A 17,187-nucleotide genomic window follows, 5' to 3' on the forward strand; every position below is an offset into this window, starting at 1 on the left:
CTTTGATTTTTATTGGCAAATCATTTAAGTTATTCTTTCCTGTGAGAACAAACAACCACATTCATTGCAAGAAAGGTAATAAACTACTGGTAGACACTTATCACGGGATTAGTTTTCAGATAATTAAGAATAATTGCTTATTTTAGATGAGTAGATGACTGTTTCCTGAATAACAATGTACATTTCAATAAGACTACCATGTAAAATTATTTGACAAGGTGATAATAACTATCAGAACATAACAGTATTCCCTTAACACTGGGCAAGCGCATTCAGCTGAGCCATCATTGGCTGTTTTCCAAGATAGGGACAGACTCTGCTCTCACTTAGACTGGTATAAATTGGGAGGAGCTCCACTGATGTCAGGGAAGATGTTTTAGATTTACAGTAGTCTAACTGAGGTGAGATTTTGTGCTGCAATGCAATGACATTGCTTTTTAATATTCATAATAAGGGCATTACTCATATTTTCTCCCACATTCAGTTCAGTATTCACAGGTGGCTGCAAAGCAATAAGGCTGTGGTTTTTAAACTGATATCAGCATGACTTATTGAAGAATGGTATTTGAAATTTCCAAGCATTTGTGAAAATAGAAGATTTCTTACATCTTGCTGTCCAGAGTTTCCTTGGTATCTTTATTGTTCTTCTTTTGAGCAGTCTTTAGAACTAACGACATATTATCGTGAATTAAGTATACTCATGAACAATTTTTCAACTGCTTCCACTGTATACATTTAATACAGGCTTTCAGCAGGTATTTATGTTGGTGGTTAAAGTGGGGAAACTGAGTCATAAATCCACCCAATTTAGGCTTAATCAGTTTCAAACAGAATTATTGTCACTTATAATGTCTGGACACATGTTTCTGTCTGACAATAATAACAGACAAGGTGGAATTGGTAGGGCCCAAGTTACCACATTCTGGGGCAGCGGGAAGTCCTTTCAACTTCCATGTTGATCGTTGCCTCTTCTGATCTATGTCATGGTCTTTCAGTTCCACCTTTCAGTTTCTGGTCCAGTGTTCTCCAGTTTGGGCCTTGTTCACTTGGATTTTTATACATTTCCACATTTCAGACTACTTAATCTTTATCCAATCAGTTTTTAGCATGTGACCCCTTTGGGTTTTATGGAACCCGTACATTAGGTATGCAAAACTTTGGTTTACATAATTTCTGCAGTTTTGTTGTTGTTTATGTAGGTTTTGTCATGAGTTTTCCCAGTAAAAGGTTTCTTGTTGTTATAGGTCTGTGTGTTTTCACCTCAAAACTTCCGGCACAACCTACTACTGTTGTTCTCTCAGCAGTAACCTAATTTTAAGCAGACCAGCCAGTGATTCTATGTCAAAGAAGTGGCAAAACCACACTTATGCCAGCAAAATCTTGGTCGTAGTGTTACCTTATCTATACTCATTCCCTGTCCATAATTATAAATCATTAAAATATAACTAACCAAGCTCTTAACTTTACCATTTAGCAATCCTTCATTTTATATTTATGTTATAAGTCAGTATATGTTACCCCTTAGTCTGTTAGGGGTAGGGTGGAGGGTTGCAGAGTGCTCTATGATTATTGGGGCAAAGCATGCTATAATCCTTCAACATTTCTTTATCTTTTGCAAACATAGGTTTGTCGGCGAATTTTTATTACTCAGAGTCCAAAGCCTTACATTTGTATCTTGCCAAATCTTGTCAGTGTGTGTTTTCTCTTAAAAATTTTGAGGTGTTTGTGTTTTGGGGACTTGATGTTTAGTGCTTTCAGTGGTACCCCAACATTTAGTAGCATGCTTTATTGGTTTTCCTGTTTCTGTGTGTCCAGTCCTGCTCTAATTGACAATGGCAAAGCTTCTGTTCATAGGGTCTGTTTTATGGCCCAATCCTGCACTCATTCTTCCTGTGCGTAATTCTTACTTGTTTAAATAATCCCATTGTCTTTAGAGTAACTACTAGAGTAACTATGAGTAACCACTCATAAGAATGTATTATAGGCGAGGACACTTACAACTCTAACTCTGTGCAACCCTAATTAGCCTCTGCAAATCTCGCAGGCTCTTTAGTCATTGAAACTAGACCACTAAGATTGTTCCTTCTGGGTAGCATCACACAAGAGCTCAAGCAGCTGTACTGGGTTGGGGGAGTTTGTGACAATTTGGCTGATATTTGGGGAGGCACTAAATACGCACAATGTATTTACAGTGTTGACCTAAGAGGGACCAGACTTTTCCCCCACCTGATTGACATTCAGTTGGCCAACAAAGAAAAGTTAACAGATGCACAGGCAAAAGAAAGCATCTCTCTGGCTGCCATTTTTTCAAAAACATGGAGGCTAACTGTACACACAATTCTGGGTGCACCCGACGTGTACAGGGAAACTGAAATTTGCAGATGCCAGGACTGGTTTGTATGCACAGATGCACAGATTTGCATTTAAATTTGTATGTGCACAGATACCTACATAATATAGCACATGCTTTTGAAAATGTGGCCCTATGTTGTCTACAATGTCAAACACAGTATGTGCTGAAAGTAATATAAAATAAATGAATGCTCTGCTGTAATTTCTTCTCTTCCTTTCTAGCAGAAAATATATGCTTTAAATCTTTACAATCTTTCTAACTTGCAACTTGGTAACAGCCATCCTATATTCCTTGATAATGTTTCATACAGTCCTGGTATTAAAGATTCCTATCAGATGATGCTATCTGTTTAAGTGGGGGTCTTTAAGTTACAAATAACGTGACTGGCAGATGGTTAATGATTTTTTGAGAGTCACGAGAAAGGAGTGCTTAAGCATTAATCATATGATGCAAGTGTCACTCAGTGAAGTCCTGTGTCTCAGACAGACATCTCTTCCATCTCTCTCAGATGCAAGGCACATTTTAGCTCAGCTATAACAACTAGGGAAACAAAAATTATTGTAGTAACTCATTTTTCTTTGTGTTTATTGCTACAGAATTCTGCTTGGGGATCTCATGGGGGTGAAGCAGAAAACTACTAAAATTATTTCTTGGCCATCTGCCTTAACCCATTACCCTGATTGGACTGATACGAAGAGATGGGATTGATATTTAGAAAAGTTATATATATTTCAATAATCTCACAGAGGAGCACAGTAGATGCCAAGGCTTAGGAGAACTGGGTTCAGAATTTGTTAACTGTTGATCCTGCCTTCAAAACAGGTCCAGCATTGAAGACTTTTAAAATGTCTTAAACAACACAAAGGTAAAAGTAATGGGGTCTGATGCCAGAATAGCAAATATATGTAACAGCTACAGCTGATACATATCTATAATATTTACTAAGATCTTTTGTACTATTCAATGTTTTATCTAGGTATGTGACCCCAATATTATGCAAACACAGACTCGACATGTGTTAAGATCTCCTTTAAATACCAAGACTTGTCCTAAAGATTCACAAATGCAACCTTGTGTCCTCAATCAAAATTGCTTTCAATATCAGTACAATCTAACAGGTAAGCAGAACAGTAATTCACAAGAAAAATGCAAGGTGTCATATTTCTCAGTATACTCTTTGCTACAAAGTTAAGAATGTGACATGATAATTTTAAAGTATAATATTAAAGTGCAGTTCTACTTTTAAAAATAATTATGTATAAAAACACCTTATTACTTAGCAGACCTGCTCTTTGTTTGTATTTAGTTATTTCTCTTTACTGCAGTGATTAACATCCCAATCCTGCAGGTGCTTAACTTTAAATGTGTTAGTAGTTCCACTGAATTCATTAGAGCTAAGCACATGTATAAAGCTGTGCATATTTGGATAAGATAAGATTTTATTACTTGTATTATCACTGCAAAAACATCATAAATAAGCAAGAATGAAATGGAGTCTATTCTTTTTTGTGCATTGTCAGTATTATTGAAGTCAGTCAGACCCAGATGACACCAAGAGTATACTTTGAAGACAATATAGGTTATACAGGTGTACTTGAGAGTCAAATTTGTTGTTCAGAATCTTAATTACAACTGATTATAGCTGTTTTGGAAACAAAATTGCAGACAAATGTTTTCCTCTCTTTAGCTAATTCAGCTAGTGCTGATACATGTGGACAGTACCCATCTTAACTTTCAGATCCTAGACTAAGTTTGTAGGTTTACCAGTTAGAAATGGTGACATTTCTTCATATCATTGAAATGCATTTGAACTGGAAGCCATTGAGCGACAGACATGAAACCTCATAATATCCTTTTTCGGAGGGTCACTTTACAGAGCAGGACCACACTTTGGATTGTTCATGATTTTCAAGGGTGTAACATTATTTTTTTCTTTCATCCTTATTTTTTTAAAAGCTCACTTTTGTGTGACTTCCTTTTTCACAAAATTTTGGAAGGACGTAATGACAATCAAGACTGACTGTAGGAGCTTAACACACAGTTGAAGACAGCTAAAAAAAGCAAGAGGTGGCCTTCTGCATGTGCCAACTGTTTTCAAACGATACACTGAATCAGTATTAAACAGTTTTTTACATACTCTGATGTGTTGCTTTTTTTTAAGGGACATTAGAGAGATGATAGTGAATTTCCCAATTCAGACTTGCTTATTTTCTTTAAGAATAACTTCCTTTTATCTGCCTTGTTCTTCACCTTCTAAAGTCCCACAGTTAAATGAAGATAACTAACTCACTTTGTAATTCAAGATAAAAATGAAGTACAATGATGGTTTGCTGTACTAAATGCAATTACACTATATCTTTAGATTGGAGTACATGTCAGCTAAGTGAAAATGCAACCTGTGGACAAGGGATTCGGAGACGTCTTTTGAGCTGTATGCGCAGTGATGGAAAATCAGTGAATATGAACTACTGTGAGCAGGTGAAGTTTATAAATACACTAAAGAAAGTCTTAAAGTCTAACATACAACTCAGTTCTTTTGGAAATTACGGTACTCTAACCTCTACACCAAGCTGTCACCTGGAGCTTTGAAGTTACCATTCACCTGGCATAGATAAGTTGCTATGATCAATATTGGATTTAGCTAGGGTCAGAAGTTTTCAGGAACCAAAATATAACAAGAGTACCAGAATAATAATGTGCACTGATTAGTCATCTAGCTTCTTCTTTCTACCCTAAAGGAGGATTTCAATGATGGAGTAATGTCTGTATGTGTATAGAACTCAGTCCTACAGACCCTATTTACAAGCAGTCAATGAGTAAAGGATTATGTCCTTTTGAAGTCATGTGAATAATGATTTGCAGAATGGGGCCCAAAGTTTGCAAGGGTCTGGGGAGCCTTTGAGATGTAAAATGTCATAAAAATGAAAGCTATTATTACTGCTGAAAAATCTCCCTGTAAATGGTGACCTTGGGAGTATCACTTTAGTCACTATGAATTTTCAGTTTTCTAATTTTATGACCAGCAATAACAAAGTGACATTTTAGGTTGTTTTTTTTATATATATATAGTTAAACTTGGAAAAACCTGAAAAATTGAGCATTCATTGCCTTGTGGAATGTGCTGTGAACTGTCAGCTTTCCAAATGGTCAACCTGGTCAGAATGTTCAAACACTTGCGGCATTGGAGGTAAGTTTGTTTCTAAGACTATTGTCACATTTTATCTGCAATCCTTGGAATGTTTATGTTTGGTAAAGAACACAAATACATCCCCAATCCTGCAGATGTTAATGCAATCCATAGGACATGTAAAGACAGTAATATAAATAATAATAAAGAGCAACATAAATTTCTGTGCCACTTTTAAAAGCATGATAATCACTTAAACATCTAGTAAATCATTAGAAAATGAGATCTGCTGACATTTTTTCAGGTTTTTTAATAGATGTAAGGACTTTTCTTTGTTTTGTTACATTTGGTAAAAATCCATCCGACTGTTTTTGAATTACCCACCCATGAAAAATGCAATTTAGAAAACATACTTGTATACAAAGGATCATCTAACTAATTCATTCCAAAATCTGAAAATTCAGTCATAGTTGAAAATAAACTTTTATATAGAGTTATTGGTAGAATTTATGTTGTGGAAAAGGAAAGCTGGTGAGAGTTTTCAGGATATCTTTTTAATGTAGTTCCTCTCTTGTGCTTTATTGTATATTTCAGGATTCAAAATTTCAGCACAGCTAACCTTACTATGATTAAAATAATTATTTATCATCTTAAGAATTAAAAAAAAATGTAAATAGTACTTCACTGTTTGACACTGGTGAGTATTGCATCCAGCTTTGGTCCCCCCATGACAAAAGGGATGTGGATAAATTGGGGAGAGTCCAGCGGAGGGCAATGAAAATGATTAGGTGGCTGGGGCACATGACTTACGAGAAGAGACCGTGGGAACTGGGGTTATTTAGTCTTCAGAAGAGAAGAGTGAGGGGGGATTTGATAGCAGCCTTCAATTACCTGAAGCGGGGTTCCAAAGAAGATGGAGCTCAGCTGTTCTCAGTGGTGGCAGATGGAAGAACAAGAAGCAATGGTTTCACGTTGCAGTGGGGGAGGTCTAGGTTGGATATTAGGAAACACTATTTCACTAGAAGGGTGGTGAAGCACTGGAATGGATTACCTAGGGAGGTGGTGGAATCTCCATCCTTAGAGGCTTTTAAGGCCCAGCTTAACAAAGCCTTGGCTGGGATGATTTAGTTGGTGTTGGTCCTGCTTTGAGCAGGGGATTGGACTAGATGACCTCCTGAGGTCTCTTCCAACTCTAATATTCTAGGATTCTATGATACTTCCTTAGACCCCAGTTCTGTAGCTTAGTATGTGAGCACAGGTCCCTGTATTTGTGTAGAGCCCCAGTTACTTCAGGTATAGGTGTCCACCCACACAAAACAAGTTACAGGATTAGGGCCTTATCTAGTCTTGCATAGTTTTTCAAATCCTTGGAGAGGTCAGTTGAAGAGAAGTACTGTAGGTTTTATTTAAAATAGATCTGCAACATAATTTTCAAAGCTTCTGGTATGCGTTAATTTCTAATTGTCCATAGTCCAATTTATGTGAGGGCAAAGACAAAACAGATTGATAGTTTCTGTGGAGGGTTTTTTTTTAGCTGAATTGCAGAGATCAAAGCATGTAATAGAAATGATCAAAGATTAATATTTGGATTAATCATGTTCTTTGTCTATTGAGTTTTCATCAGTTCAGTAAAATAGTACTCCTGTAACATAAATGAACAATTCATATATATTATTTAACAACCAACATGCTAAGAATATTAATTCCAAGCTGTATTTTAAAAAAAACAACTTTTTTGAGACTTAATTCTCATGTTATTAGATCAACTAAAGAAAGGCAACAAAAATTATTAGAGGTATGGAACAGCTACCATATGAGAAGAGATTAAAAGGCTAGGACTTTTCAGCTTGGAAAAGAAGTGACTAAGGAGGGCTATAAAATCATGAATGTTGAGGAGAAAGCAAATAGGGAAGTGTTGTTTACCTCTTCATCTTATGCAAGAACCAGAGATCACCCAATGAAATTAATAGGCAGGCTGTATGTTTAAAACAAACATAAGTTAGTACTTCACATAATGCATAGTCATCCTGTTGCCAGGGGATGTTGTGAAGGCCAAAAGTATAACTGGATTAAAAAAAGAATTAGATATATTCATGGTAGATTGGTCCATCTAGGGCTATTAGCCAAGATGGCCAGGAATGCAACCCCATGATCTGGGTGTCCCTAAATGTCTGTCTGCCAGAAGCTGGAACTGGATGACAGGGGATGATCACTTGATAAATTGCCCTCTTCTGTTCATTCACTCTGAAGCATCTGGCACTGTCCACTGTCAAAAGATTGGAAACTGGACCATTGGTCTGACCCAGTATGTATATATACCAAGTATATCTTACATGCGTAAGATATTGTACATTCCAAGTCTCGTTAAGGTTAGTTGAGCCATACTGTCAAGTTTGTATAACTGAATTCAATATAACTCAGTATATGTTATGAGTCCCATTTTAATTCAAGAGGATACAAGTTTACTATAGCTACCAGACAGAGAAGTTCTCCTTCAAGTGGCTGTGCATATGTACATTCCTCTGCAGGTGTGTGTTCGCCCTGTGCGCTTGTCGGAGATTTTTGCCAGGAATGCCACTAGCCAGTGCACACATCTCTGCTCTCATGCTCTTGTGTGAGGGCATAAATGGGACGTGTCCACCAGCTCCTTCTCAGTTCCTTCTCACTACCCAGAATGATGATTTGAGCTCCCTGTAGCTTTGCTTTGGTGAGCCAGGTTAGACAGCATTTCTGAATATACTTAGTTGATGTTTAATAGTTTACTTAGGCAGCTGTAGTTTAGCAGTTTCCCTGAGAGATTTATTATGAAAAAACCCCTGGGGTTTAAACAATGTGCTACGTGCAGGACTGTTTTCATTGTCACAGACAACACATCAGTTGTTTAAGTGAGGGATATGTGAGGGACAGATGTTCCATTTGTACCTCCTTCCCCACCAGGACTAAAAAGCAGAGGGACAGTTGCCTGAAGATCCACCTCGTGATGGAGGCAATGTGACCTGCATCTGAACCAGGCCCTGACTGAGATACAGAGAACTATGATTCATCCTGAAGTGCCCCTCCAGCTGCTTCTCACTTGAAGCACAAGCTGGGTGAAAAAAGTCATCTTATCCCTCAGACTCAAAGTGTTCTAGACATCCTGACCCTGGCAGAAACTCTAACACTTGGTCTCCGAGTAAATCTTCTATGTCCTCTGGTACTGGTTCGAAGCCCCAAAAACCTAAGCGCTCACCCACTCCATCTGAGGAGGCACCATGGACTCTGGCTTTCTTGGGGCCGTTGAGACTGGTGCCTTTACCAGTGCCAGGTCCTTCTGCCTCTCGTCAGCCAATTCAGTCTGCATCAGCACTGTCAGCTCAGTACACTCACCTCCAGTGCCTCCAGCTCCACAGGCCTTCTTATCCATAGGAGAACTACTTTGTTTTTTCTTACCTAATTCTCCCCTTGATACAGCTGATTCTACTGCTTCCTCCATCGATGTGCCCAGCACCACGGACACCGAGACTATCCTGTCACAGCCTGAGTCGTCAGCATACTCAGTGATCAGTCGGACACTGGCAGTGCACGCAGAGATCGTGTCTGCACTGCTGGCACTGACGATACACCTGGCGCCATTGCCACAGTCTGAGGTTTTACTGGTACCACCAGTACCATCAACTTCCAACCACCACAACAGATGTGTGGTTTTGAACATTGTTTCTCTCCAATGACTGGACCACCTAGAACCCTGACGACAATTGCATCCCCCTATTCTGAGGACATTCCCGTTTTCTCTTCAGACTCTGAAAAGGAGGAAACTATTTCTCCATCCAGGTGTTTCAGATCTTCTTACAGGTCTTCAGGCGCCTGTCTTAAAGTGCATTGAGTTCCTTACAGGAACTCTCCAACATGGTGTCCTCCGCTGTGGATGGCTCTGTCTATGCCATTTCCTCTATGGGATGCCTGTGAGAGACTCTAGTCCTTCATCTCACACATTTTCTAGAAGGAAATCTCCTGCTTGTGTAGTGCAGGACTCATCTGCTCAGAAATCCTGCTAACATTCTTCAATGTCCTGTACTGGATCCCATGAAGGAGGGAGAATTATTGGAGGGGTCACTTAATGTTGCTTCTCAAATATCTTCATCTCCACCAGATGAAGGAGTTAGCCCGTAGTCGACATCTCCTCCCCCAGAGGACTTTAAGTCTTTTTTCTAGACCTTATGAGAAGGATGGCTACTTCTCTAGGAGTCCAAGCAGAAATTTTGCAAGAGAACTCGCAAGCTTTCCTGGACATTTTACAGACTACTGTTTCAGGAAGTGTTGCCATTCCTATCAATAAAGCACTTCTAGATCCAGTGATGATTTTACAGTAGACTCCAGCCTCTATACCTCTTATGGTGAAGAAGGTGGATAGATGTTACCAAATCCCTCCACAAGACTTTGGTCATTTCTTTATCCACCCACTTCCTGATTCCCTAGCAGTCGCAATCACTAATGAGCAGTCCTGACAGTCTCAATCTAAGGCCACCCCTGGGATGTAAAGCTTATTCCACTGCCATATTTCAAATGAGAATCATCAATTTTCCCTAAATATAATTTTCTTAATTATTCAGCCATCTCAAAGTTTGCTGATAAGTTGCTGAAGAATATAGGGAACAGTTTCTAGCTTTAGTTTCTGAGGATCATCTTACCCTTATATATCTCTTCAGGCAGCAATACATGCCACTGACACTGACTCACATTCTGTCACCACTGCTGTGTCCATGAGATGTTCATCCTGTCTCCAGGCTTCCAGCATTCCAAAAGAGCTGCAGAATACAATTGATGATTTACCCTTTGAAGGCTCTAAGTGTTCTCCGCCAGGACAGATGACATGTGAAGGACTCTTGTGCAACACTTTGCTTCTTGAGAGCTATATTCCTGCTACTAAAAGAAAACTATTTAAATCACACCTCTACTTGAGACCATTGTTCCATCAGAGAACCTAAGGCCACGTCTACACTACCCGCCGGATCGGCGGGTAGTAATCGATCTATCGGGGATCGATTTATCGTGTCTAGTGTAGATGCGATAAATTGATCCCCGATCGCTCTGCCGTCGACTCCGGAACTCCACCACGGCGAGAGGAGGAAGCAGTCGACGGTGGAGTGGCAGCTGTTGATCCCGCGCTGCAAGGACACGAAGTAAGTGATTCTAAGTCGATCTAGGATACGTCTACTTCAGGTACGCTATTCTCGTAGCTGAAGTTGCGTATCTTAGATCAATTCCCCACCCTCCCCAGTGTAGACCAGGCCTAAGAGAAGATCAAGAAGTTCTCAATGTCACCAGCCATCTTCCACTGAGGCGGGCCCTTCCCACAAGACAAGTGATATCTCAAAGTCATTTTGACTGTACAATTGAGGATGGCACACCGATGTATCTCGTGCCTTTTGATTACACCTGTCCCTTTTTTAATGTGCTTTGCAGAACATCAGGCTAGGCAAATGGATACTTAGTACAGAAAAGGAGGGATATGTAATCCAGTTCGTCTCGCTCCCTTTTCCCAACTCACCTTCCCCATTGCTTTTCTGGACTCTTCTCACAAGAAGCTCTTGTTATTTCAAGAGCTATGGTCTCTTCTAGACTTGGGAACAATAGAGGAAGTTCCTTATCAACACAGAAGGAAAGGATTTTATTACCGGTACTTCCTAGTCCCAAAGAAATCTGGTGGTTTCTGCCCCATCGTAGATGTAAGAAAGCTGAACAAATTCATCAAGAAAATCAAGTTCAAGTCACTTCCACATGGCAATACCTCCTTCCCCCAGGAAGTACCATCAATTTGTGGTAGACACCAACCACTGCCAGTACACAGTGCTTCCTTTCGGCTTGTTTTGAGCCCCAAGAGTTTTCACCAAGTACATGACAGCAGGTTTTTGGGATTCAAATATATGTGGACAATTGGCCAGTTCAAGCAGTATTAAGCAATCATGTCCAGAACAGTGTCCTAGTAATCAGGCTGATGTTCTTCCTTCTTGGCCTGAAAATAAAATTGGACAAATCACAGTTACAATCAACTCAGGGCATAATTTTTATAGGAGCAGATTTCTACACTGGAACAGCCACGGCTTATCTTCCACAGGAACAGTTCCAATCTATAACCTTCCTTTCAGAAAGCTATCCAACAATTATCATATGAGCCTGCATTCAGCTTCTCAGACACATGGCCTTGTGCATGTATGTAACACTACATGCCAGACTTCACTTCTGCTGTCTGCAGGCTTGGCTTCATTTGGTATATCAACATTGTAGGCATCCTCTGGACATGTGGATTTGTGTACCTGCATGGGTGCTTCAGTCTCTGATTGGTAAATGTACACAAGGGAATTGTGTTTGTGTCCCCAGAACCATCAGTGGCTCTGGCTAGAGATACATCTACAAAAAGGCTGGGGGTCCATCTCAGTCAATTTCAGGCTCAAGATATTGGCCACCTCAGGAAATTTTCCCCCATATAACCATACTGGAGTTTAGGGCCATATGTCATACCTGAAAAATATTTATGCCCACCATCAAGAATCAGATGATTCAAGTTCTCATGGACAATACAGGGAGAGGCAAGGTCATCTAAACAAATGAACAAGCAGGGAGGGGCAAGGTCATCTAAATTGTGCCAGAAGGCTAGTCTCCTGTAGCATCTGTGTGTTTGTCACAAAGTGTCCCTGAAGGCCTTCCATCTTCCAGAAGTGAGGAGCACTCCAGCAGATTCCCTCAGCAGGGTTTTCATAGACCAACATGATTAGTCAGTTTGGCCGGATGTTCTCCTCCAGGTTTTCCACCATTAGGGGTACCCAACAATAGATATGTTTGCAACAAACCACAACAGCAAATATGAGATTTGTTCGAGGGCGGATTGCAGCCTGGGTTACATCACAGGTGCTTTTCTACTTCCCTGGTTCAGTCAGCTTTTATATACATTCTTTCCAATTCCTCTCATTCTGAGGGTCCTCAGGAAGCTGAAACAAAACAAAATGTCACTAATCCTCATTGCACAGGCATGGTCCAGGCAGTATTAGTTCACTTCTATTTCTGCATTACATCTGCCAGTAGATAGTTTTGCCATATTTTCTCATCCTCCTGTTTCTTAAGTTTTTAAAGGGCCTGGTCAATGTTTACCCTTCTGTGTCTGATCTGGTACCTGTATGGGATTTGAATCTAGTTCTCTTCAAACTAATAGGAACTTAATTTGAACCACAACTGCATTTTCTTTATTGGCAAGGCAGACAGTACTTTTGGTGGAAAGCACTTCTGGTGGAGGATTTCAGAGCTTGAAGCTGCTTTTGCTGACCCTCCTTTTACTGTTTTTTTTAATAAGGACAATGTTGCCCTTAGGCCACATCCTATGTTTATGCCCAAAGTAGTGTCAGCTTTCCACCTAAATTAAACAATTAATCTTCACTTGTCTTTCCTAAAACCTGATTCATCTAAGGCTGTGGAGGCTCTTCATACCTTGGATGTTCATTCAGCTGTGGCTTTTCTTCGACTGTAGTAGATCCTTTGGGACTACAAAATGGCTCTTTGTAATCTATACAGCAAGAATTAAGGGTCAATCAGTGTCATCTCAGCAAATCTCATATTGGGTCCCTGACTGTATCAAGCTCTGGTATGACCTTGCTAATATCTCTCCTCCATCAAGAGTAATTCCTTATTCCATCAGAGCTCAGTTCATTACATCAGGATTCTTCAGGAAAGTCCCAGTTGCTGATATGTGCAAGGTGGCAACTTGGTCATCTGCATATACTTTTCTCTACTCATTATGGCTCTGGGCATGCACACACCTATAGTAGAATGTACATGTGCACAACACCTCTCGAAGAACAACCGTTACTGCACGGTAAGTAACCATTGTTTTACTTCTTTAGCTCAAGCTGTAGAGGATCATGGTTTTAGAACTGGAGATCCTGGATGCAGTCCCCAGTGAGAACCCATGATAGCTGTCCTTACATTTACAGCCATCAGGGATTTAGGATCATATAAGGGGCTTATCCTTCAATTTTATAACAGGGCTCTGTGCAACTGCTAAATCTGATCCTAAAAGTAGGAATGCTGCATGCATTGGTTAAAGTGTTATGCTTACAGCAGGAGTCTCAAACTAATTCTGAAGAGTAGGCCAAATTACACTGATAAATATGTTGTCCGGGCTGGGTCTAAAACTTGGGCTGTATAGTCTCCTTGAACCACAGCAGCTCTCCCATGGATACCAGGAGGAGGCTTGCAAAGATCCAGGGTAGAATTATTATATAGTAACTAAACTTTTAAGCCCCAGTCCTGCACAAAATTCCACTAGAGGAGACCCCTGTGGAGTACAGTCTCCACTGCAGCCATCCCCTTTCCTGTCCTTGGCCCCACTCCAGTTACAGAAAATCGGGGCAGGTAGACATTAGCCTGTTTTGCCCTCTGAGAACTGAAGAACCTCTTCAAAGGGCTGTGGTTACAGAAATGTGCTGGGCAAAGGTTTATCAAAATGAAATTCAGTCTGAGATCTTGATTAAAAACTAAGACCATCCTATCTTATGTAAATTGGTATATTGCTGAAGGTCAGCTGTGATACAGATGCTGTGCTTATCTAATTCTGCCTGTATATGCCTCCAGCAGCGTAATTTGAGGCATCTCAATTTTAGTTACTTTGTCCTGTATTATAATAATGATCATTATATAGCTTCATAATTGTTCATTTCATTTTTCGGACAAATAAAATGGCATGTCCCTATTCCGAGCATCTTACAGTGTAAGATGATCTTGTTCCTTTGAAAATAATGGAAGTTTTGCATTGACTTTAGTGGGAACAGGACTGAGCCATAAATTAGACTTAAAACAGCAAAAGGATAACAATAAACAAAGGAAACTATTGTTGCCATTGTCCTGAGTCTCATTTGCCAAATAATAAGTTGCACACTCCTCAAAAATAATCAATGGCAGATAAACCACATACACTGCTGCTAGAACTGCTCTCTCACTCCTATTTAGTATCTGAGAGTCAAAACAAGAATCTGTTTCTCTGACTTAGTTCAGAGTTAGTGAAGTGCCTGCTCAGGAAACAAGTTACTGTAAAAGGGAAAAACAGAAATACTGTTGATGAGATCAACGTTTACTGTTGATGGATTTATGGTTTAATGTCACTTAACTCAATAACATCGCTAACACTTTTATTCTGCCCATCTCTTACAGTAAATTATTCGGCTGTGATATATTTTAATGGACTGTAGGAGTGCCCTATTGGATTCTGTTCAGGTTTGATGTTATGAAACAATACACAGCTACACCAAATCATATTTTTAATGTATGTGGCATGTGTGTTGCTTCGAGTGTGGCTGTGGTGTACAGCAGCAAAAGGGGAGCATATTGATTTTTATAACTGATGATCAATGGAGTGTATCTCTCTTTCCTGCCTTGGCCAAGCCTAGTAAGGCATAGAAATAAATTATATTTGCCTGTCACAGCTATAGCTTTCAGCAGTTTCTGTTATGGATGCTGTTTAGCGCTGTAGGCTGACTTTGTTTTATATGCTGAAAGTCCTCATACTTACTGCAGAACTGAGGTACAAAGATTTATAATACTATAGCTAATGGATAGTGCTCTGAGGTCCTGACCCAAAGGCCTACCAAAGGTATTGGAAAGACACTTCTTAAGGGAAAACTCCAGCAAATACATATTCTCTTTGGTAAGGAAATGAATATCTGATGAACCCTTTGTGGTTTTGCCTCAAACCTTTCATAAGGTTGCAAAAGGATTGTTTTCTTACCAGGTCAGAAAACTAACCAAGACCTGGCCTGATAGAAGTGCTGAAAAAGAAGACACTAAAACCAACCTTTTCTGACATGAGGTCATGGGGACTTAGCTGTTTGTTTAAACAATGCTATTTAAACTGCAGGTCATGCTGGGTCATTGGAAGTGCAAATGCTTTTTAAGTGGACCAAGGCTGTATGGGTTTATTCTTCTTCCCTTCTCTCTTGCTTAGCCTGGTCTCCCTAATCCTATTTCAGCCAGATTAATTGACGTGAAGCGTGAAGCCATCCTCTCATTGCTCTGCTCTGCTCTACTTGCTTGATAAGGAATACAAAAGTCGACAATAGCTCAAGGCCTCAGTAAACAGATATCAACATTTCTGGCAAGGTGGTCTAGAATTAACTTTGGCAGATATTTTAGGCATCTTGGTTTCCACCGATGTCATATTTTGCTCTGTGGGGTTGGAAGGCGAGGAAAGGGCGGAGACTCTTTGATTGTAAAAGTATTCTCCTGTGGTGAAAAAATAAAGGCATAGTTCCAAAAGAAAATTTGCAGTAATAAGCAACAATAAGCCCAGCAATCTTCTCTTACAGAACTTTTGACAGGTTTGAGGGAAGTGAAGAGGCACTTCACACTTTCAGTGTTCAGCAGCCTTTATCTCTGCATTTTCAGATCATTTAATAGGATATAGAAGATGAAAGAGAAATTCAGTTTGTTCACAGAGATACAAGAACCAATAGAGATTTTACACTGCCACTTCCAGTCCAGAGATTGTACAGGGAGAAAGTTCATTTCAAACCTATGAAGATAACAGTCTCTATCAATGAGATATCTACAAAGTAAATAACTTTTTGAAAGTTTCTTCCACTTGAGTTGCTGCTGACCACCTGACTAGTGTATGTAGACAGAGAGAGAATCAGAGCTTTAAGGAATCCACTTAAGTGCATACTCCCAGGGGAAAATGCCCTTTTAGCACTCCTTTTATTTTGCAATGATTTATTTACAGCATCATGAGAAAGGAGATAGCAAATATGGATCAAGTTCAGGTGATCCTGTGATTTTGTAGTTTATTGGTGAGCTAAATGTCTTGCATAAAATATTTCATGTCACGCAATGACTAGGCTATCTGACATTTTTGTTCTTAAAAATGAAAGTTTTCAATTGCCAGTCAATTTTAATGTTGCCAAAAAAAATGCCAATCTCAGCACAGAAAAAAGCAAATTACACCAAATTGTACACAGTGCAAGGAGCCTAGGTAACAAAATGGAGGAACTAGAGCTACTGGTGCAGGAAGTGAAACCAGATATTATAGGGATAACAGAAATATGGTGGAATAGTAGTCATGACTGGCCTACAGGTATTGAAGTGTATGTGCTGTTTAGGAAAGACAGAAATAAAGGTAAAGGTGGTGGAGTCACATTTTATATCAATGATGAGGTAGAATGTAAAGAAATAAGAAGCGACGGAATGGATAAGACAGAGTCCATCTGGGCAAAAATCACACTGGGGAAGAAAACTACTAGAGCCTCCCCTGTGATAGTGCTTGGGGTGTGCTATAGACCGCCGGGATCTAATTTAGATATGGATAGAGCCCTCTTTAATGTTTTTAATGAAGTAAATACTAATGGAAACTGCGTTATCATGGGAGACTTTAACTTCCCAGATATAGACTGGAGGACAAGTGCTAGTAATAATAATAGGGTTCAGATTTTCCTAGATGCGATAGCTGATGGATTCCTTCATCAAGTAGTTGCTGAACTGACTAGAGGGGATGCCATTTTAGATTTGGTTTTGGTAAGTAATGAGGACCTCATAGAAGAAATGGTTGTAGGGGACAACCTTGGTTCAAGTGATCATGAGCTAATTCAGTTCAAACTGAACATAAGGATAAACAAAAATAAATCTGCGACTAGAGTTTTTTATTTCAAAAGGGCTGACTTTCAAAAATTAAGAAAATTATCATAGAATAGAA

General features: G+C 39.6%; 1 protein-coding gene across 2 annotated transcripts in view; it reads left to right on the forward strand.

The window, feature by feature from the left end:
* THSD7B (thrombospondin type 1 domain containing 7B) overlaps positions 1–17,187 on the forward strand; it is a 536,363-nt gene that overhangs the window by 490,650 nt on the left and 28,526 nt on the right. For both annotated transcript variants that reach the window (XM_075117806.1, XM_048870341.2), the window contains 3 exons: positions 3,330–3,471; positions 4,716–4,831; positions 5,423–5,540. In XM_075117806.1, coding sequence (XP_074973907.1) covers positions 3,330–3,471; positions 4,716–4,831; positions 5,423–5,540 — 376 coding nt within the window. The remainder of the gene's footprint in view (positions 1–3,329; positions 3,472–4,715; positions 4,832–5,422; positions 5,541–17,187) is intronic.

Source organism: Caretta caretta, chromosome 11 (assembly GCF_965140235.1).
Source record: "Caretta caretta isolate rCarCar2 chromosome 11, rCarCar1.hap1, whole genome shotgun sequence".
In the NCBI taxonomy this organism is placed as follows: Eukaryota; Metazoa; Chordata; order Testudines; family Cheloniidae; genus Caretta; species Caretta caretta.